We start from the raw sequence: 22527 nt of genomic DNA on the forward strand, positions 1-22527 counted from the left end.
GGAAGTCTGTTTCAGAAGGATCTGAACCCTCAGTTCCCCTCCTTCTCTGTGAGTGGTTTTGAGCCTTTTCCTTGACCTCACCCCGGCAGAAGGGTACATAGAGGGTCTGTGGGCCAGGGAACATTAGGCATAGGTGAGAATGAGGCCACCCTTCAGAAAACAGCAGCCTGAACAAATGTTTGTAGGCCCCATGCTAACAGCCCCCTCCCCCAGCCCTCTTTTCCCTGGTTCCCAGAAAGCTGGCAGCCAGGCTCGTGGCCTACAGGAACATGATAGCACACTCCTTCTCTGGAGAATCTGACAAGCCCAAAGGAGAGAGAGCCAAAGACACTGACCCCACGGTCCCCCAATTCACCCCATAGTGAATCCCACATATGTACAAGCACACCGACTTCTAAGCAGCTAGCTAATGCCCCACTCTTAGCTATGGTCAGACACTCAGGGATCACCAGACACCTGCAGGAAGCCCCTGACATAAAACAGAGCCCAAACAAGCAAGAACGAAATAACTTGGAGGGTAGAAGAGAATCTTCTGGGAGAAGGACTCTTTTTTAAAAGATAAGTAATATCCTCAAAGAGTTAAGAGGGAATATTCCAACCACAAGCCAAGAATGTCATTTCTTAAAAAGTAATATTCAGGGGGGCGCCTGGGTGGTTCAGTCGGTTGACTGTCTGACTTTGGCTCAAGTCATGATCTCACGGTTTGTGAGTTTGAGCCCCACGTTGGGCTCTGTGCTGACAGCTCAGAGCCTGGAGCCTGCTTCAGATTCTGCGTCTCCCTCTCTCTCTGCCCCACCCCCGCTCACACTCTGTCTCTCTCTCTCTCTATCAAAAATATATAAAACACACACAAAAAAAATTTTAAATGATAGTGGAAATGAAAAAAATCAATTGAAGGATTGGAAGATAAAGTTGCATAAATTGCACAGAAAAGAAAGCAAAAAGACAAAAAGATAGAAATTAAGAAAAAACATTAAAGTAGTAAGAAGACTGATCCTAACTGTCCATCATCTAAAAAACAGATCTAGAAAGAGCAGACAGAGAAAACAGAAGGGAACAAGCCATTGATTAAATAATTCAAGAAAATACTCTTCAAATGAAGTTTCAGACTGAAAAGGCCACAAATACTTGCAGACTAGAGGAGACAAACACAGACAGAAAAAATAAGTCAAACAGTATGCAAAATGGTACTGCTAAGAAAAGGAAAGCAGGGAAGGGGATCAGGAATGCTGGGGGTGCAGTGGGAGGGACAGTGGTTTTAAGTAAGTCAGAGAAGGCCTCCCAGAGAGGGTGATGTTGGAGGAAAGATCTCAAGTGGAGGGGAGGTGAGAGGAGCCATGGGCTGGGGGCGGGCAGGGGGGAAGCACTCCAGGCAGAGAAGTACAAATGTTGAAGGCCAGAGCATGCCTGGCACATCCATCCAGAGAACACAGAAGAGGCCACAGAGGCTAGAGCCATGTGACTAGGTGGAGAGTGAGGGCAGAGGGCAGAGAGGTAAGGGTATACTGGGGCGGGGGGTGGGAGGTACGATGGGGGTAGGGATCATCACAAAGACTTAAGACTTTGGCTTTTACTTTGTGTGAGAAGGGGACGGTTTTCAACATAGCATAAGACACAGTCTGAAGTCATCTGATGTATTTTTCTAAAGGATCACTCCAGTTGCGACAGTAAGGAACTGGGCAGGGGACGAATAAAAAGCAGGGAGCCCAGCTAGGAGGCTACCTCAATAATCCAAGTGAAAGATGACGATGGGTTAGACTGGGTGCCAGCACTGGAGGTGGTGGGAGGTGACTAAAGTTTGGATATATTTGGAAGATAGAATAGGATTTGCTGACAGATTAGGTACAGGATGTATGCGACAGAGAGGAGCTCAGGTTTTTGGCCACAGTAGCTATTTACTATAAATGTGCCAGGCTTGGGCAGGATGCACAGGAAAAGCTGTAGAAGATCAGGAGTTTGGCACTTTATTAAGTTTTATTTATTTAAATAATCTTTACACCAAACATGGGGTTCAAACTCACAACGCTGAGATCAAGAATCACACACTCTATTGACTGAGACAGCCAGGTGCCCCAGGGGTTTGGTTTTGAACATGTTAAGTTTGAAGAGCCTGTTAGAAATTAAGGAAGATGTTAAAATGCAGGTTAAGTGAGACTGGAGAGATCAATTTGGAAGTCATTAGCATATGGCTGGTATTTAAAGCCATGAGGATATCCCATGGAGTGACTGGATAAAGAGAAGAGGCTGGAGTACTGAGTCTTGGGACCCTCCAAAGATGAAGAAGAGGAGGCCTTGACAAGAACTATTTCAGTGGAGTGGCAGAAGTTAAAACCTGAACAGATCCAGTCTACAAGAACAGGTGGAGAAGAAGAAATAGCAAAGCATAAACAAGTACAACACTTTTAAGGAGCTTTATCATAAAGGGGAGTCAAGATCTGGAATAGATGATGGAGAAGGAAACAGACTCAAAGCTTGTTGTTAAGATGGGGGATAGCACACCATGTTCACGTGCGAAAATGATTCAGTAGAGATGGGGACTTTGACATTGTAAGGCAAAGGCAAGAGAATTTCTAGAACATCGTTTTCTGGTAGGCAAGAGCAGAAGGCATCTACTGGACAGAGAGGGACTGGCGAGAGCTGGGAGCCAGAACTGCATACCTGTGCTAAAAATAGAGAAAGCACCATACCTATAGGTGCACAGGTGAGAACTTGTGGATGTGCTCTTACTGCTTCCATTTTATCAGTGAAATGGGACGAAGAGCCATCGAAGACAGAGAGATAGGGAGGCAGGTAGCATGGATTTAAGGATTAGAGAGAAGGTGTGAAATAATCCCCGAAGAGAATAAAAGAGTACAGGAATGAGAGCAATGTCATAGGATTGCTAGGCAGCCGGAAGGGCCCAATTGAGCCCGTTACACCGCTCGGTACTGGTTTCCAGTCGGCCATATAGAGCCACAAAGGTGATGTCACACAGTCAGTGAAAAATGTGGAATATATTTTTGAGGAAGTGAATATAAAAGACCATGGAATTTCAGCTGAATAAGAAAGGAAGGGAGACCACCAGGAGGATGAGGGACATTACGTAAGTGGCAGGTGCCAGGAAGGTCAAGGAAGTATAAACAGCCCTAAATGAAAATCACCTCACAGCGATGATGAAGGGTCATCCAGAGAGGATTAAAATAGGTAGGTACAGTATCCCAGTCATCTCAAATGCCTTGCAAAAGGAGGGCTAGGGAAGAGTATAAAAAATCGCATGTTATGCTTTCTACCCTTTGTTAAAAAAGAAAGAGAAGTATGTGAACAATTTTTTAAAATATTTCATTCAGGGGCACCTGGGTGGCTCAATCCGTTGGGCAACTGGACTCTTGATTTCAGCTCAGGCCGTGATCTCACCATGGGTGAGATGGAGCCCTGTATTGGGCTCAGTGCTGCCGGGGTGGAGCCTGCTTGGGATTCCCTCTCTCCTTCTCTCTGCCCCTCCCCTGCACACGTGCATGCTCTCTAAAAAATAAGTAAATAAACTTAAAAAAAAAAAAAAAAGGTTAAAAAATATTTCATTCAATAGGCTAAAATAAAGCACATTTTGTTGCTTGAAAAAAGAAAAAAAGGGGGGTTGCCTGGAAGACTCAGTCAGTTAAGTCAGTTAAGCATCTGACTCTTGAATTCGGCTCAGGTCATCATCCCACAGTGGTGAGATCAAGCCCCAAATGGGGCTCCAAGCTGAGTGTAGAGTTGCGTGGGATCTTCTCGCCCTCTCCTCTGCCCCTCCCCTGCTCACTCTCACTCTCTCTCTCTTTCTCTCTCAAAAATAAATAAATAAATGAATGAATGAATAAATAAATAAATAAATAATAAAACCTTTAAAAAACCCAGAAAATTAAAAAAAGGGTTATCAGAGTCAAAAGACTAGAGGGAGTAAGCTAAAAGAGCAGGGATGGTGAAAGGAATGCCATCTGCATCGCGAAGAAAGTACAGATGTTGCTGTCAAGTCTTGGGGTGGGATCCTGGTGGAGAATCACAAGGCGGGGCTGTAGAACAAGGTCAAAGGAGAAGATCCATGAACTGAGAAGCCACGTTTTAGAGGAACATTCAGGTAGACAATGAAATCACTAAGGATGATGTGTGTTGGAGAGAGAAACAGCAGGCCAGGAAGTAGATCCCTCTTAATAGGAGAGACATGGTGGGGACACAGCTCAACTGTGAGCAGGATACATAAAGTCACAATAATATGCAGACATATAGTCATAACCATGTAAGTACCAAATGCAAGTCTGACCAGTATTTAAACTATATATTGGGAGCGGGAAGGCCAAGGGGAAGAAGCAGGAGAGAGCGGGGATGAGATAGGGGTGAAGGGAGGGGACTAAAAACATCTTTTGTAATGCAGACTCAACAGACAATATCTAAAACTGAACAATCAAGAAGTAGCAATCCAAACAAGACATTTAGAGATATTCAAGTAAATACCAAAAATAGCAGCTAAAAGACCAAGACTGATTGCAGGATGGAGGAAGTAGAGGTGGGACAGGGATATACTGATTTTAACTAACAAGCCTTGAAGACTACTAGACTCTTTATACTATGGTATATATAACTGATCAAAAATTAAAACGTTTAAAAAATTAAAACTGAGTTGTTCAAAAGTGAATAATGATGCAACCTCTAATTAGGTGTTGTTATTCACCATCCCTGATTAATTAGATTCATAAGAGCAATCTAAAATACTCACAAACTCTTGTTTTCTCTCACAGGAAGGATGCCATCTTGTTAACTGATGCTTTTGACTTCACGGATCAGAGCTTAAACTCAGCACTTGGCTGTTACGATGGCAATGTCTATGAACGTCTATTCGAATGGGCTCAGAGGTCACCGACCAATACTCAGGTAGTTGAGTAGAACACATTATAAATTATGTGAGAGAGCGGAGAACAAGCAGTAAATACACTTCCATGTTTTCTCATTTTAATTGATTCCCATTAGGTTGGAAATTGCTTGGCATAGCACGTGTGTTTAAAAGAGAATACATAAAAGAAACCAGGAGTAGGGATGTGGTCTGGCAGGAACTCTGAGTCTGGACTGCAATCAGCAAAATGCATTGCTCAGAATTTGGTAAAGGGAATTAGGAGGAAGGCCCAAGCTCTAAATCGTGGCTTGACATACTCAAGAGCATATACACATAGTGGCAAACTAGCTTTTAAGTCACAAAAATAAGATAAATCATTGCAGTGATTTAGCCGTCTTATTTTCAGCCTTTAACTCTGTTTTGTGGTGATAAAAATGGGTGATAGGAAACTTGGGGTGGGGAGATCACTCTCACATCTGTCTGCTAGAGATGCCTCCTTCCTATCCATTCTGAGGAACACAATCCCAGGAACAAAGAAGGCTGCTGTACTGCCATCAGCAGCCCAGGAAAGCCATATAAACAATTACAAGGGTTATGGCAAAAAGATCCCCAGCTGTCTAAGAGAGAATACCAGAACTCTAGGTCATTAACAGAAGGGGAGGACTCATAAAATCCTAACAGCCTGGGGCCTGCGTCCCAGACTCTCTGCTGTAAGCCTCACTGGGAAAGGTTATGAATGTCAATGACTACAATAAGCAGAGTAAAGAAATCAACCCTATATTCAGAATTCAGTAACTAATACTTAATAGATTTGATACAGATGATCAAAACAATAGTCTATAGGTACACAACAGATTATTTTAAGCTCTATGGTGCAAATACGTTTTCAGATAGTGAGGCTTACTTTTTTACCCCTTAGGTCAAATTTCAGAAAAGGTGTCTTACTTAACACCTTATAAAATTGGCAACTCTCAGGCTTTCATTCACACTTAGCATGGTGTTAGACTTGCTCTTTGCATTTTGCATCCTGTCATACCTCATGGCTTAATTTAACACAATTATCTAAAGTTATAACAGAACTGGTTACCTCCAAGAGGCTTGTCAGATAGAAGGCCAATCAATCCATTTTGGTCATTCCCTGTCTCCAAGAAGGCATCCTTTTAACTCAACAATATAAAGAACTTACCTAAAGAACGTATGATACATTTACTTCTTAATACAGTTAATCTACTTGTGCTGTGTTACTTTTTCTAATAATTACATCTCCCTACTTTCTAATATTTAAATCCTGTCATAAAACGACAGCAGTCCTCCTACTCCAGATTAGCTCCTGTGGTCTAAGGATAAGTGTATGCTCTTTGGTGCTCTGGAGAAAAACTGACTGCTGTAACACTTGTCAGCAAATGCTGACGTATCTAGCTCAAACCTGCTTAACTAGCAACACAAGGAAATATGCCACTTCTTCTGATTCCTCATCTTCACTACAGAACATAGGGAGCGTTCTTATTTGTTTTACTTCCTTTCTAACCTTTATTTTAAAAGCATTTAATCTGGATACTATATGAGGGCAGGCTTAAGTAAATGAGGGGCATGACTGGCCCACAGCACCAACAGATAAAACATTATGCACTTCATCCCATTCACTTTTCTCTTTTCCCTACCTCCTGCTACTGGACTGTGAACAGAATGGACTCTTCCTCTCCCTAACTCCAGGATCTAGCTCAGAGTAGACACTTTGCATTTATGGAATAAATGAACATAGTTTTATGACCCACACAGTAAGATGAAGGAACCTGCTGTACACACATTGCTGTAGACTCTGACCATCTTGGCTTACATCACCTTGCTACAAAGGTGACAGGTACAGCAACAAGGCTCTTCCATGCACAGCAATTTAGGAATGTGAGATTACAAATGACCTTGGGGAAATGTCTCCAGTTATTTAAAATGACAGTCAGTTGACTGCTAAAATATATATATATATATAATCTTATGTTACTGGCTCAAGAGTCCACCAAAATAGCACTTTAAGGTATATTTTTCTAATCTGCTATAATTTTGAAGCTGCAGTAAGAGACATTTTTCCTCATCTGCACTAGTAGAAAATGGCACACTGCAGGTATTTCAAATACATTAAAACAACAACTACGTTGAACCTGCCTTGGAGACACAAAAGTACAAACAGGACTATATTTCACTGATATTTTCTACCAAAAGAAAAGTGCTATGCTAAGTTAAATGTCTTAGAACCATAAGACAGTCTCTCTTCTAGCTGGGGCGGGTTGAGTGTTGAGCTTTATCACTAGACAGAATGATGCGCTCTCTCATGGTTCACTCTAGCCATGGTGTGTTCTTTGGCTTTCCCCCCCCCCCCCCAATCTGGATGCTATTTCAAGCCAGGTTCTCCAAAGTGAGCTACAAAAGGTTGTTCCTGCTCCGTACATGAACTCGTATTTAAGTGATTCCCTATAGATACAAACAGTGCAGGAATCACTGGGGATATTTTCAAAACAAGAATCCTATTTCCCCCAATTATTCTATTGTAAAAATGTGTCCAAGTAATTGCTAGATGCATTAAACATACTTACCAATTCATTCATTCAGTCATTCAACAAATATTTGTTGAGCATATGCCACATGACAGAAACTATTCTTGGTACTAAGGCTACAGGAGAGCCAAAAAAGTCACAAACACCGTCTTCAATGAGGAGCTTAAAGTTTTTAGCCTAGACAAGCAAAAAAGTAAATAAACAATATAAAAGATGAAGCTAGAGCTGGGCAGGAAAGAATCAAGACATATATTAGAGGACAATGGGCGATAATGTGATCTGAGAGTACCTTGCCCACCTGGCTCCGCCTTCTGGCCCCTTGCTTTGTGGGTAAATGTTCAATTTCAAAGAACCTCAAAAAGTCAAGCATTTTATTTGTATTAAATTCCAAAAGCAAATGATAAGCTGTTTCTTAATTGGCCACCTGCATACAATTTAAAATCTGCATGAGAAAAGGAAGGATGCCCTTTGGAAAAAATGTTCCCCATATGTTCACACAAAATAGGTTTAAAAAATAATTTTTAAAATTAAGCATCTTATGTAATGATACTTTTTTGAAATGAAAAACTTAATTTGAAGGTAAAAGTCATTAATCCTGACAGATATATCCTAACAATGCACTTTTTTCTACAAACAGGGGAACCGTGCCTATGAGAAGTATTTAAGACCACTATTACAAAGTTCGAGAGCCAAGCTGTGAAATAATCAGCAGCATTCAAGAGGCACCACCATGTGATAATGGCACTATTCATTAATGGCATATATAGCATTAAATTTTAAAGTACACTTCATATACACTTTATATATTTTCAAGTATATATACATTCATATCTTTTTGGTTTTTTCAAGTAAGCTCTACGCCCAACACAGGGCTTGAAATCACGACCCCAAGATCAAGAGTCTGCCGTCTCAGCCAGCTAAGTGCCCAATAAAGTATGTATTTTTTTAAAGAGAATCATTATCTTTTAGAGACATAGTCTGAAATGAATGAAACATCTGTGATTTACTTTAAGATAATCCATGGGAGGGAAAAAAAGAGCAAATAGTTGAAGATGATCAATGGGTACATGAATGTTTGCACTATTCTCTTTACTTCTAAATATGTTTGAAATAAAAAATAGTAGCACTATCCATTGGTAGCTTCTATTTTGTTAAACACCAGCGTTTTAGGTCTTTAAAAAAATTCAATGAACTTATTAGTTATCACGTCTATAGCACACATTTATCTGAGGCTTAAAAGCACATACACAATGTGTGCACACACAATCCTCCGAAAGTGCCTAATACTCTAAATAAAATGTAGAGTCCTGAGAATACAACTAAATATCAGTTTTTGAAAATCAACTCTTTCACAGTGAAAACAACTTAAATTTTCCTCAGGGGAGCCTGGGTGGCTCAGTCAGTTAAGCTTCTGACTTTGGCTCAGGTCATGATCTCACAGTTCGTGAGTTCGAGCCCCATGTCAGGCTGTGCTGACAGCTGAGCCTGGAGCCTGCTTCGGATTCTGTGTCTCCCTCTCTCTCTGCCCCTCCCCCACTCACACTCTGTCTCTCTTAAAACATCAGAAAAAATTTTTAATTTCCCAAAAGAAGATATAATTGTCTCAAATTACCCAAATATAATCAAACTACATTTTTCATGTTGCCCAAGTAAATAAAACAATCAAAATTAAATGCCACCAGACACATAAAATTGCAAAAAATCTCAGCTGGCTACTTTCTCTAATTTAGTCATAAAAATAATCATTCAGTTGTTAATAATTAACAAATCTGAGAAATTTTATCAAAAACAAACTTCTCCCCAGTAAAATGGTCACGAAGAAACCTCGTAAGTTTTAAACTTTTGAAATCCTGGAACAACTAATATTATTCCCATTTCTATATCTATTTTCAATTCAAATCATTGTCTTGCATTTACCTCAGCTAACTCAACAACACATAAGTGGCTGAATGTTTTTTTAGGTAACCCCTAATCAGCTTGAAGTATGAGACAATTTTCTAAAAAGATAACCTCATCCCAGCACATTTACTGGAACCACAGCAACCTGCCAATAACATGAAGAGATATCAGACTGAAGACAGTTTAGTTGAAGATGGTGAAAAAGGGGTAATTATAGGTTTCTGGATGTTGGTCATTTGTCAAATCTTATTTTCAGAGAGACACGGGCAAAAATGGATATAGGTAAGTATTCTCATCCTCTTAGGGACAGAATCTCAGAATGTTCTCATAAAGAGGACATAAGGAGGACCCTACTCGAGGGCACACAGCCTCAGAACTCCATACTTCCCCTAGAAAATAGGAAAGGGGTGCCTGGGTGGCTCAGTCAGTTGAGCATCTGACTCTTGATTTCAGCTCAGGTCACAATCCTGTGGTTGTGGGATCAAGCCCCGCATTGGGCTCCACATTCCTGCTTGAGATTTCTCTCTCTCTCTCTCTCCCCCTCTGCCTCCCTCCTCTGCTCACGCCCTCCCTCTCTAAAATAATAATTTAAAAAATTAAAAAAAAAAAAAAAGGAAAACAGGGAAGAAATTACAGGATTTCTTTTATAAGGTGTTCTGGTAAACTAGGAAGTCACGCTGTAGCTAAACTAATCCTTCCTGTAACCTCCAAGAAAGACAATCAAATCAACTATTCAAAATAAAACTACAGTTGAATAAATAAAAGTACATACGTATCTCCAACTGCTCCAGAGTCTCCACTCACTGCAGTTTTTCTCCTCAGAAACGGACTTAACTGTAATAATAAAATATATTTGTGGGCCACCATAACGCTATGAGAATAAAGTGGCTAAAGAGGCAATCTGTCCCTGTGCTCAGTACGAAGCTAGAATAAGGGTCATATTCAGTGCTGACAATTGGTGGCTTACTGAAGAAAAATCTATAATCTTCAACCTAAGTCCTATTTGGGAAAATTTATCAAACTATTATGCTCACTGTTCAAGTATGCATTATTTTAGATAAAACTACTAATTCTATCCATTCCTGCTCCAGTAACACAGTATGGTTCTGTAGACTGCATCCTAAGGTTCTACAGAATCCTCTTGAGTCAAATACAAATGTGCTATAGGCAGTATATACACTGGGACATAAACCAAATAATGTGTACTTTACACAAGGAATATAATATCCCCCCCTTAAGTAACAATAATCAACAAATACAAACCTAATTTTCATATTTCATTTTTTATTAGTTTTTTTTTTTTTCCTGGTATAGACAGTACACTTGGGAATTATACTGCACCAGGCATAAGAAGTAAGAGTTCTACCACAGGGACATTTTGTATTCAGAATCCAATATAAATATTTCTAGTCAGACATTTCCATGGCTACAGATATTTGGTTGCTTGATTTATATGCATAGAAAGAAACAGTTGTCATAACTGTAAAAAGCAGTACTTAACAAGTACTTTTAAATGATTGGAACAGTTTTCCTTTAATATTACAATACTGCTTATTGGTTTGGAAACTAGGTCACCCTACATGATGTTTTGATTTTTCTCAAAGGCATCATGAGTACTCTGTTTATTCTTTCATGCCTGCATTTTTAGCCTTCTAGTTAAGTTAGGGACCATTTAATCAGAAATCATTGTAGCACTGTAATAAAAAAAAAGCTCTGTTAAGAGTAGATTATATACCATAATGATTTTCATACTTCTTTTTATAAAAAAGGTATCTGGAGGCTCTGAACAGGCACATGCATACTCAAGGTAAAGGGAACAAAACATAGAGGAGTCTGCTAAAGCACAAAACTTCCTTCTGGTCCTCAATGCCTTCAAATAAATACAAATATTAAAAAAAAATTCCCACACTGTGATTAAAAAAAAAAAAAAAAAATCAGTCTCTTCCATGTCCTGGAGAGTCAGTTTCCAGGAACTTCTCCCAGGCTTAGAGATCAGTCATCGGTCTTCCGGGCCAGCCGACAGAAAGTCCAGTTGTGCTCCACTGTGTTCTCATTGGCCCGCTCACTCATGTGATGCACTCGGGTGTTGCGGATCGTGAAACCTTGTTTTGTGATGTATTCCATCAGATGGACCCGGAGAGAAACTTCCTGGTGATAATCACAGGGTCCAAAAGTAAAGGAAACCTGGCAATCTCTGGTGTCCATCATGTGCTTATTCCACTTCGTAAAATAGTTTGAGATACCTTCTAGTAAGGAATGGACCTTGGTGGTGATGGTTAATTGAGTTATGATGACAGCTACTGGATTGGAGTACTTAGAAAGCTTCCGAGTACTAGATAACTCCACAACTTCTTCAAAAGTATCCATAGGATACAAAGGCTTAGGGTCATTGAGACACTGAATCAGGGGCTCAATCTGATAAAAATCTGCTTCTTTCCGAAGCAGATCAAATTCCTTAAAATCCAGGGGTAAGGTCAACTCTGAAGTTCTTAAGAAATTGAGGACATATCGGAAAAGAGGTCCGTCTCGGTCAATGAAGTAATTGCCTTGAGGGTCCCGAGCTGTGGGGAAGTCCCCCCCAAACATAGCTCCAAGCATAGAATCCGGGTAACGTGTCAATGTAGTGAGAGACGTTGTATACAAGTGTCCACCTACATTTAACGTGACTGGGTCAGTCATCTGAAATTTTTAAAAAATGATCAGTCATCTGAAATTTCTTAAATCTTAACTTTGACAAATTAAGAAAATTAATGGTAACAAGCAAAGCAAAAGATTCCTTCAGGCTATAATGTACTTAGCAATCCTATAATGCAAAACAGCTTTACTGTTAATGATAAACCTACCCAGATAAAGGGATCTAACATTTTTTTTTTCAGTAGGAAAAGGCTAAATCTAATTCATTAAAGCCTTACCCTAAAAATGGATGGTAATGAAGCCTTACCCTAAAAATGACTTCCAAAGCCATTTAATTTTAGGCCCAGTATCTACAGAGAAGTTTTTAGGTCAAACCAGACTATGGGAAGAGAAAGGCCAAACTGAAATATACTCATTTTTTTTCTGATTAAAAAAAAAAGAGAGAGACTTTCTTTATTTTAACTCAATTTAACACATAATAAAAATGATTTGACAATATAAAGATACCTACTTTAAATATTTACTTTGTTTTTCCCACTCAAAAAAAGAAGAAATTGTAACATTTATTTTAAAAATAAAAATTTGTGCAGTCCTAATCTTTATAATTTAGCCATGGAAAGAACAGTGCCAAATACTAAATTAGAATACAGTTTAGTCAACACAATCTCATATATTCAAAGGCAGCTTTCAAATTTTATAACCTGATAGCATATTCACTTTTGTACATTAACGTTGCAATCTGACCTTTACCAGCTTTTCTAAATAATACATACCTTCCATTTTAGAAATTATATTTAAGAAAAAATAAAATAAAAATAAAGACAGAGAGACTTCAGGTACCAGGCAAGTGAAATATTTCTTACCAAAGGAAAACAAAAATTGGAAGACATGCACATCAAGAAAGTACAGATAGAAGTGGCACATTCTCCACCTTTAACTTCCCTAACACAAGAAAATATCCTCTATACCATTACCTACTTGACTATTTTAATAGTCACTACTCTACAAAGGAAGAGTTTTAAGAACAACACACTTTAAAGACCAAAAGGTCCTTAAACTAAGCTCATGATGATGAGCTTTCTCAAGTGATTATAAAAAGTGACCTGGAGAGTTCATACTGACTTTGCCTACATAAAAACACCAAACTAAACAAAAACACCCCCAAAATAATCTAAACTAATTAAGGGGGGAGGGGGTGTTGCACTAATTTACAATTTTCATTCTTATAAGATGTGTTATACCTAAGAATACAGAAGAAGGAAAAGATACACAAAAATTATTTGCCAGCCTTCAAAATGCATCTGCAAAAGCCTCTCACCATATAGCCCCAGTCTCCATTATCCATCTGCTCCAGCGCTGCGTCTCAGGGAGCCCAGGTTCCAGGGAAACTTGGGGAAGAGAAAAAGACATATGATAGAGCATTTAACCATGAAAACAGCGAAGGATTTTTCCACCCAACAGAGCAGGCCAACCACCAGAGAACTATTCATCTTTGCTCAACCAAAACCAGCTATAGGGCAAAGATCTGGAGAAGAAAGCATTCCTTTGGAACTTCTACTCATACCTAAGAGATTGACCATCTTTAGAGAAAAAAATTATCCTATGCTTAGGGAAGGAGGAAGAGCCTAGTTAGTAAACCAGTCATTCAAATTCTACCTACGCTCTCTGAAAATTCAATTTTTAGAATTTCTACAGGAGAATATTACGATTAGCTCTACAGCCTTATTCTGGTGCAAACCTATAATGATCCTTATCAAAAAGCTGGTTTAAGAGAAAGGGAGAAAGAGAAAATTCTTTTTCATCCATTAGACAAACTATACAAACTATCCAGCTATACAAACTAAACATCTCAGTAAAAGTATTAAAAGTCACGAACCTCCAAGACTTCAAGTGACACCAGTATCACTTTCCAAGAGAAATATATCAGAATGGTATTTCTTTTACAACATTAAAAAAATTAATTATACTTTTAATAATGATATATTTCATTCGGTACAATAATAAAACAGAAAACAATGTAAATGCCAAATCATTAGAGCACAATTTGGGACAAAAAGAACCTCACAAATCTGGTTGTGAGTTACTCAGCCGGCACTTACGGAGAGGCAGCCTGAAGACATTGATAAACACCCAGACACTAATGATGCCTGTTTGAATTTATTTTTATCTACAATTCAAAAGCACTTAAACACTTTCCCAGCTATGGAATTGGTTCAGTCAGTCCCCTCTCACACACATCATTCTCCAAATCAACCGGCAAAACAAACTGCAGAGCAAATTTCAAAAGCTCTGGCAAGAGACAGAAACACGAACTTATCGGTTATTTATCCAGGAAAAGCACTGGCTTTTTAATATGGTCTTTGAACAGATTCACTTTTCCCACTTTTAGAGAAATCTGGCACACTATTCCCAGAACAGGCCCTGGCTGCAGAAGATCACAAAGGCTCTTTCTCAAAAAGGTCACTCAGGCATGTAGAGAACATTTGCATAGCACAGCATGCGCTGAAATCAGAGCCTGAAGCATCTATTTTTCCACCTTGCACATTCTTCAAAGAAAACAAGCTAAAATGTGGACCAGACAACGTGCAGTCAGGTTTTATTCTCCATACTCAGCAGTTGGATATAGATAGGCCTCCACATGCTACAGGGTGAGAAATGGAACAAATGTCAAATTCAGGGCTGTTGTGACAACTTTTCATTCCTCTGACTTGCTTCATAGCACTTGAAGTAAATAGAAACAAGAAAACAGGCTTTACCAATTTACATTATGTGCATCCGATTCAGTACATGATACAGTGGACAGAGCAATAACTGATTTTATTTTTTTTAATGTTTATTTATTTTGAGAGAGAGAGAGAAAGAGTCCGGGGGGGGGGGGGGGGGGGGAGGGGGGCGGGCAGGAGTAGTAAGTTAGGGGTAGAGAGAATCCCAAGCAGGCTCTGCACTATGCAACCCAGAGCCCAATCGGGGCTTGATCTCAGGAACCATGATATCATGACTTGAGCCAGACACTCAACTGACTAAGCCATCCAGGCCCTCCAGTAATGAAGTGATTTAAAAGGCCAGTCATCCAAAAGTTCTGATAACAGGCTCATCTCTGGCATCTTCCCATCACCCAGAGTATTTATTCCTGACAGCCTCAAAAATAGATGAGTCAGAGCACCTGGGTGGCTCAGCTGGTTAAGCATACAACTCAGGTCACGATCTCATAGTTTGTGGGTTCGAGCCCCACATAAGGCTCTGCACTGCACTGACAGCACAGAGCCTGCTTGGGATATATTCTCTCTCTCTCTCTCTCTCTCTCTCTCTCTCTCTCTCTCTCTCTGCCCCTCCTCTACTGTTGCTCTCTCTCGAAATAAATAAACATTTTAAAAAATAATTCAGTCAACTGAGACATTTATTATAGGTTCCCTGCGGGGCGGGGGGGGTGGGGGTGGGGGGGCGGGCGGGAGTGTGCAATGCAAATACACAGAAATAGGGAAGATACAATCCTTGCCTTCATGGAGCTTTCTATCTGTGAAGAAAGGCAACATGCAACAACTGTACAGAATTCAGAAGTGCTACATAATGGATGGACTAGCAGAGGCCTTTGGGAAGAAAGAGCAAGAACACTTCCAAATGGGAGGACTTCAGGAAGAGCTCACTCAGTAGAACTCTGCAGGAATATTTGGACAACCTTAGAGAAGGGATTCCAATGTAAAGAAACAATTTAAATAAAAAGAGGTAGAACTTTTTCTCCCACAACATTCTTGATACAATTAAGTAGTGCATGAATTACTTGTACCTATTTTAGAGATGCAAAATAGAGAAACAGATTAAATGACTTTCTCAAGTTTCCACAGTTGGAAAGTAACTAAAAACTTAGATTTTCTGTCTCCTAGTCTAGATCTTTCTATCAATCGCCTCTTTGGGTGGAATTTGAAAGAACTGAATCCAAGAAACAAAAAGCTGAAAGGATTAATTTTAGACACCCTCACAGCCTCACAAGTAGATTTTATTTACAAATTGAATAGGAACTGAGTCTAAGTGAGCAGTCACAATGGGTTTGTAAAAATTCCCCTGAGGAAAAATAACAAGAACCTACTCACTATCATGACTGAAGACTGGTGTCCTCTGTCTTAAGTGAAGTAAAGAACTTTAAACCAGGAATATCCGAATGGTTAAATGAGAAATGGGAGACCAAAGACAAAGGAAAAAATCAGATATCATCAACGTTACAACTGTTGTGCAAGGTCTGTCCACTACTAACCCTTTCCCCTTTTTACCGCTAAACCAAAACAAGGTAACTCTTTAGCAATCATAAAAAGAAAATTAGATGATGCCTTTGAATCTGTTCCACAGCAAAAGCCAAGGTTCTGTTCCAATACAAAGAAGTAATGAAACCTCAAGCCTAATTATTCAAGAAAGCAATTATGGGAACCTATATAAGCCCATGTTTCTTAAAAAGCACCCAAAAGTCTCCCTACATTTGTGTATAAGATGCAGATACATCAAAATAAAATGAAGTTATTATTAGTCACTTCCAAAAACAATGACTAAACTGTCCAAAAAAATCACACTGTTCACTAAAGAGCTCTAAGGGAAAAAAAAAATAGTATTGATAAAGTTTAAATTTTATCCCTACTCCTTACTTCTAAACATTCTCTGTGGAGATGCTTAGATACAGCAAGAAACAAACCAAAACAAGCAGTTAGATTCCTGGTCACCCAATAGCTGCACAATCAGCCTCTAAATTGATGACTATTAGGAACATCTCAGATATAGTACACATGAATGAAAGAAAACATAATCCGAAAGAATTTCTGGAATAGCGGCAATTCCTTCTACTAAATCATTTTTTCAGAGCTGCTAACTATTAGAAAATGATTCATTTGCTTTTCATCTTCTCCCCCTTCTGGCACAATCTCCAGTGGAGGGCTTAATGAGAAGTTAAATGACCACAAGACAGGCAGCAGAAGGAAGATCTTAAAATGGGCATCAAATGGGCCTGTTTTACTTGATGAAGACAAAGAAAACTCTAATATTCCAGAATACTTGCCAGGAATGGAGATTATGAGGGTAACAATGAAAAAAATTTTCCTTTAAAGTGACTTTCCTTACTAAAGATCATTTTAAACAACAATGAATGCAACCAAGCCCAAACAATTGTAAAGTTCAAAGAAAGGTTTCTGACCCTTAAAAATCAGTCCCACCTGAAAATATCTGACCGTAGGTGCAAACAAAATTCTTTTTTTTTTTTTTAAGATTATCCTCAGGGACTTTTTTTTTTTTTTAAGTTTATTTATTTATTTTGAGAGAGAGAGAGAGTGAGTGGGAGAGGGGGAAGCAGTACTGGAAATTCACCCACATTTAAGCTTCAAAGGTTAGTCATGACTAATGTGTAAATTCTGAAGGTGTAATGCTAGCAGATAATTAAACTACGGAAAATACATACTGAAGAATTTTTAAAGGCCTTAAAAGAAATTGCCAAGAATTTTCTAAAGTTGCAAATCTGAAAAATGCACAATTCAACAAGTTAATAACTTAAAGAATAACCTAAGAACTCCTGAAAGCCATTCTCCTCCTCACTGCAGAATTCCAATCAAGCTTTTGGTCATGATGAACTAAATTTACATAAACATTCTGAGTTTATCATTTCTGCTACAGACTACAACTAAGAATTCTCCCAGGCAAAAGTCTTACTCCTATATTACAACTTACACATCAGAACACACACCTCCAAACTTGAATAAATAATAAAAACCTATAACTACTGCCTACCCAAAGTTCCCAGGTAGCCCTTATAAAATGCCTTTCTACTGAAATCTCTGTGTCTGGCATTCAGAAAAGACCCAATAAATTCCATCTACACATACCTTCAAAATTACCTTTGTACGGAATTCCTCTGTTCTTGAAACATGGGTGTTTGAAAGTGAAATACTTTTTATAGTAACTAGTTCAGCAACATCTAAAGGAGTCTTTTGGGTTGACGTTCACATACAGGCTGACACAAGTAGCCAGGCACACAAGGAGAATGTGATTATGGTGTTAGGTTATCCTTAACCATACCAACACAGAAATAGATGGTTTTTTCCTAAAACGAATTGTTTCTTCTCTCTCCTCTCTCCATGCAGTCTACAGCAAAGGCGCTCTACGTTGAAAACATGACCTTAAAGCTAAAGAGCTATCACAAATAGTCACAAAATCAGAAGACACCTCTTACCCTCAGTTTCTACAAAATAAAATGGGATAATACCGCCTTCCACAAAACAGTTTTACCACCAAGTCGTAACACAAAGGCAACAACCGACCTGCAGGGTAACAGATCAGGACTAGGGGTTCTGAAGTCACACGCAGGCCAGTGCAGAGGAAAGAGAACTGCTCCCCAGAGAGGATATGTATCCCACTTCTGCTCCATTACTAATTATGAGACCCCGAATAAATCCCTCTTTAAACCCAGCTGCTTCTTTGCAGAAAAGGAGAAAATAAGCAAGAGCATGAATAGAACACCATTTGTAAACTGGCAAGTATTAAACAAATGTGAAAATACTAGTGGCAGTAGCATAAACAAGATTTCTGTGGTAAATTGAGAAACTTGAGTGTGTGAACACAAGTAATTTAGAGCCCTGGTGTGGAAACAAGGCAAACATGGAAGAGAAGGCCTCTTAATCTGCTTCCCACCTCCCCGGGTCCTCCTTTCTCCGGAGCTCCAGAAGACAAAATTACAGGTAAAGAGGAGCGTCTGGCTTTTATAGAGACCACCAGACATCCGAGCTGTTGATCACAGAAGGAACTTCTCTAAAGCATGACTCAGGATTATCTCCAAGGTAAAGCCAAAACCAAATAAATATGTGCATTCCGTTTTAAACAGACTCTCAATATCAAAATTCAAGACACACTGAGGGATCTGTAGAAGGATTCACCCTAGGGTTCCTTTATTTAGTAATGCTATGGGTAAAGTATGACTTGTGAAAATTTCAATCACACAAATCTTAGATATGGCAGTCCTCCCCACTCAATCCTTAATATCTATGGCATTACGTAAAATGAACTATTAGTATGGGCTGGTAGTTCCCAACCAGAGAGCAAGTTGTCTCAAACTACCAACCTTGCAGATAAAAAGATTTTCCTTTTCCTCGTTACATATTTGTTCCTTTGAAAACATCAATCTTGGGCTCGGGCCTGTGCTAAATGCTGTCCCCTAGCTTCTTTCCTATTCTGTGATCACACTTGAGCATTTGTGACAGCAAATAAATAAATAAATAAATAAATAAATAAATAAATAAATAAGCAAGCAAGCAAGCAAGCAAGCAAGCAAGCCAAGGGGAAACGGGAGGAGACAGTCGGGCTACCCCAACATTCCTGGCCAAGCCAGGTCACCCCGGGTCTGTTTGCCGCTCAAACCTCTTCGACCACAAAGTCCTAAAATTGGATTTATCAACTTGTTCTAGAACAGCTATACTTGAACAGAAACATGATAACTTCAGCAGAATATCCAAAGAGGATCTCTGTTTCGTTTCTCCCGTCCCACCCTTAGACACAACCTCCACCACCGTCAGCCCAGCAGGTGCTTCAGGGGCTCCCCATTACCAGAGTCATTTATCACCTCTGACATCAAGCATTAAAAATACCAAGACACACAAATCTGAGCATAAAGAACTCAGCTGCAGAGTGGGTCTTTGGGGGCGGAAAACCCCCCTAAGGCAGGGCTCAGAAGCCCTGTCATAGCCTTTAAATTAGGGCAAACGGTGGCCAATAAGCGCCACCACCCCCCTCCCCCCAAAAACCAATCATTTTCACGCAAAACTCGAGGTGTCCCCGTCCGGGCCGTGCTTCGCTGCTGCCCCACAGGCAAAGTCCCCCCACCCCAACCCGGTGTGGGACACAAAATGCTCGGGGCCCTGGCGGGGGGGGGCGCGCCCCGAGGTCGCGAACGCGGGTCCGCTGAAGCCGCACGTCCCCGCGGGGCGGGCCCGGGAATCTGCGCCCAGCCCGGCCGCTCGGCCGCGGGTAGCCCGCCGCGGGCTCGTGCCAGCCCCGGAGCGCGCCGGCCCGGCTCCCCGCCACCGCCCGGATTCTCCTCAACCCCACTCCCCCGGCCGCTCCGCGCCGGCTTCTCCTTGTGCCTGGCCCTCCCGAGCCCCGGGCCCCCAAGCTCTGGGCCCGCCCCCACTCACTGCGCGGCAGCGGCGGCGGCGGCCGGGCCGGGAGACGCCGGCGGCCGGAGAGCGGGAGCCTGAGGACAAGCGAGCCTGCGCCCGGCGGCGGAGGCGGCGGCGGCGGCGGCAGTGGCGGCGGCGGTGGCAGAGCGGACGACTGAGCCCGCGCCCGGAGTTGCGGCTCCTGCCGCCCGGCGCGGGCGGCGCCTTCCCAGCAGAGCCGCGGCGCCACGAGCGCGGGCGCCCCCTACCGGCGGCGCGGGCGGGAGGTCAGAGGACCAAGAGGCCGGAGGAACTCAGCCTGGGCCGCGCGGTCAGGCTGGCTCCGCCGCAGTCCCGAAAGCCCGCCCCGAAGCCTCAGTCCCGCCCCCGAGGCTCCGCCTCTGAAACCCTGGGCCCCGCCCAGAACCCGCCTCTTCGTCCCGCCTCCGCCCGCAGTTTGGAATGAGCCCAGCCCCCGGCGGTTTTCACTGTGTCCTCCGACCTAGGATCCCTACAGCTGTTTCTCTTGTTTCACGAACGTGTATGGGGCCCGGACCGTGTACAGCGGCCACCAAGACAGAAGGGGGTCCTAATGAGAGGAGAAAACAGACAAGACCCAAGGAAACAGCCAGTAGACAAAAAAATGACAAGCTGTGATTCTAAGTGTTGAGAGGTATAGGATTAGAGGAATGGCAGAATAAGGAAGGGGGTCTCTGCCTCAGACTCCGTCGTGGCTGGACGCTGGGCCTGAGGCCAGAGCACCTTCTGGCCTTGCCCTCCATGGAGGTGCGGTGGGGAGGGAGAAACCACCTGATGATAAGTTCACCCAACCGGCCTGCTGGGCAGAGTGGAGAAGGGCAGCCAGACCCCAAGGGTCGACATGGGCAGTCAGGCGAGGAGAAGGACAGAGCTGACTTTAGCAAAGAAAATGACCGGTGCAAAGGCTCTGAGGCGCGAAGGAGCTGGCCCTAAGTGAGCCTGGCACCCATATTGTCCTCAGTTCACCACTAAGGAAGTCAAGGCTTCTGAGGGTAGGGAATTGCCTAAAGGCTCAGAGCTAATTGATAGACTCCTTCCAAATCCCATTCTCTTCCTGCGTAATTACCAGAGATCTCTGTCTCCTGCCAGGCAGGATGTCCCCTGCCAGGTAAATGTTGGTTTTGTCCTTTCCTCTTCTCCAGCGGGATAACCTCTGGCCTTAGAAACGCACCTGCTTTCATGTCTGCATGTGCCTGAGTTGGCTCTAGGGTTTAACTTTCATCAGCATGATCATCACAGTCATATCTCATGATTTCATTTTTCTCTGAAAATTCAAATCGATAGGTTAAATAAATGGCATATGCCTAATCAATATGATTCCGTGCTATATTATATTCAAAAAGACTAGATGAGGATACAGGGAAATGTGTATGAAATAAGACATGCACAAAATGGTATACGTGGTATAATCCTAATTTTATGTTTAAAAACACAAAGATACATAGACAAAAATTTTGAAGAAAATACATTGATTATAGTTCTCTCCGTGGTAAGATGGGAATGCTAGTAGTTTATTCTTTTTTTATGTTTATTTTTGAGAGAGAGAGAGCATGAGCAGGGTAGAAACAGAGAGAGAGGGAGACAGAATCTGAAGCAGGTTTCAGGCTCTGAGCTGTCAGCACAGAGCTCAATGCAGGGCTCAATCCATGAATGCCGAGATCATGATCTGAGCAGAAGTCGGACACTTAACCGACTGAGCCCCCCAGCTGCCCCAGTGGTTTATTACTTCTTAACGTACTTCTGAATTTTCTGTATTTTCTAGAATATACAGACACTGAATTTATAATCAGAAAATACAATGAATTTTATTTTTTTTACAAAAAGAAAGACAATGCCAAAATTAACCAACACTCAGCTCTTTAGGATGCGATGCAGCTAAAAATCCAGAACTGCCCCTGGCTTACTGGTATCCTTAGAGGAATCATTTCCCTTCTTAGGGTTTCTATTTCCTCAACTAAAAACAGAGGAACTAATTGTGTCAGATGTTTTCTCAGAACATTCCTATTTATCTCTTAAAATTTTTATTGCTATTATAAATTACATTTTCAAATATGTATTTTATAATATATTGGTGATTTATTGAAATATGATTCATTTTTATATAATAAGCTTGTATTCAGCAAACTTGAACTCTTTTTTAGTTCTAATAAGTTTATAGCCTCTCTTGAATTTTCTGTTGAATAATCATAGAGTCTGCAAGTAATGACATTTGGTATCTCCCCATCCAGTCTTTATTTCCTGTTCCTTGTATTACTGCACTAAAATCTTCAGTACAATGTTGGATAGCAATGATGACAGTGGGCATTTCTATCTTGTTCTTGACTGTTTCTAATATATTACCCTTCGAAATAGTGATTGTTGTAGATTTTTGATAGATACCTTTTATGAGGGTAAGGAAGCACTATTCTGCTTTATGATGAATGGTTGTTGAATCTTATCTAAG

At 41.0% G+C, this 22527-nt stretch overlaps 2 protein-coding genes and 1 long non-coding RNA gene across 9 annotated transcripts in view; 1 reads left to right on the forward strand and 2 right to left on the reverse strand.

The window, feature by feature from the left end:
- The window catches only part of LOC131509986 (uncharacterized), a 110694-nt gene extending 105860 nt beyond the window's left edge, over positions 1 to 4834 (reverse strand). The window contains exon 1 of the long non-coding RNA XR_009260844.1: positions 4730 to 4834. This is a non-coding gene — a long non-coding RNA (uncharacterized LOC131509986). The remainder of the gene's footprint in view (positions 1 to 4729) is intronic.
- The window catches only part of ACOX2 (acyl-CoA oxidase 2), a 30447-nt gene extending 21926 nt beyond the window's left edge, over positions 1 to 8521 (forward strand). For all 3 annotated transcript variants that reach the window (XM_058726366.1, XM_058726367.1, XM_058726369.1), the window contains 2 exons: positions 4752 to 4884; positions 8030 to 8521. In XM_058726366.1, the coding sequence (XP_058582349.1) occupies positions 4752 to 4884; positions 8030 to 8092 (196 nt within the window). In that variant the 3' untranslated portion in view covers positions 8093 to 8521. The remainder of the gene's footprint in view (positions 1 to 4751; positions 4885 to 8029) is intronic.
- A 2048-nt stretch (positions 8522 to 10569) lies between these two features.
- Positions 10570 to 21169, reverse strand: KCTD6 (potassium channel tetramerization domain containing 6). Of its 5 annotated transcripts, none has more exons than XM_058726382.1 (3): positions 21151 to 21169; positions 13244 to 13313; positions 10570 to 11970 (listed from the first exon to the last, which is right to left on the reverse strand). In XM_058726382.1, the coding sequence occupies exons 2-3, from the start codon at positions 13268 to 13270 to the stop codon at positions 11284 to 11286; spliced, it is 714 nt and encodes a 237-aa protein (XP_058582365.1). In that variant the 5' UTR covers positions 13271 to 13313; positions 21151 to 21169; the 3' UTR covers positions 10570 to 11283. The 5 variants fall into 5 exon arrangements, with proteins under 5 accessions (XP_058582365.1, XP_058582360.1, XP_058582363.1 ...); XM_058726377.1 differs by lacking the exon at positions 21151 to 21169 and adding an exon at positions 20082 to 20362; XM_058726380.1 differs by lacking the exon at positions 21151 to 21169 and adding an exon at positions 19013 to 19167.
- Between the last annotated feature and the right edge of the window lie 1358 nt (positions 21170 to 22527).

The sequence above is a fragment of the Neofelis nebulosa genome, chromosome 4 (assembly GCF_028018385.1).
Source record: "Neofelis nebulosa isolate mNeoNeb1 chromosome 4, mNeoNeb1.pri, whole genome shotgun sequence".
NCBI lineage: Eukaryota > Metazoa > Chordata > Mammalia > Carnivora > Felidae > Neofelis > Neofelis nebulosa.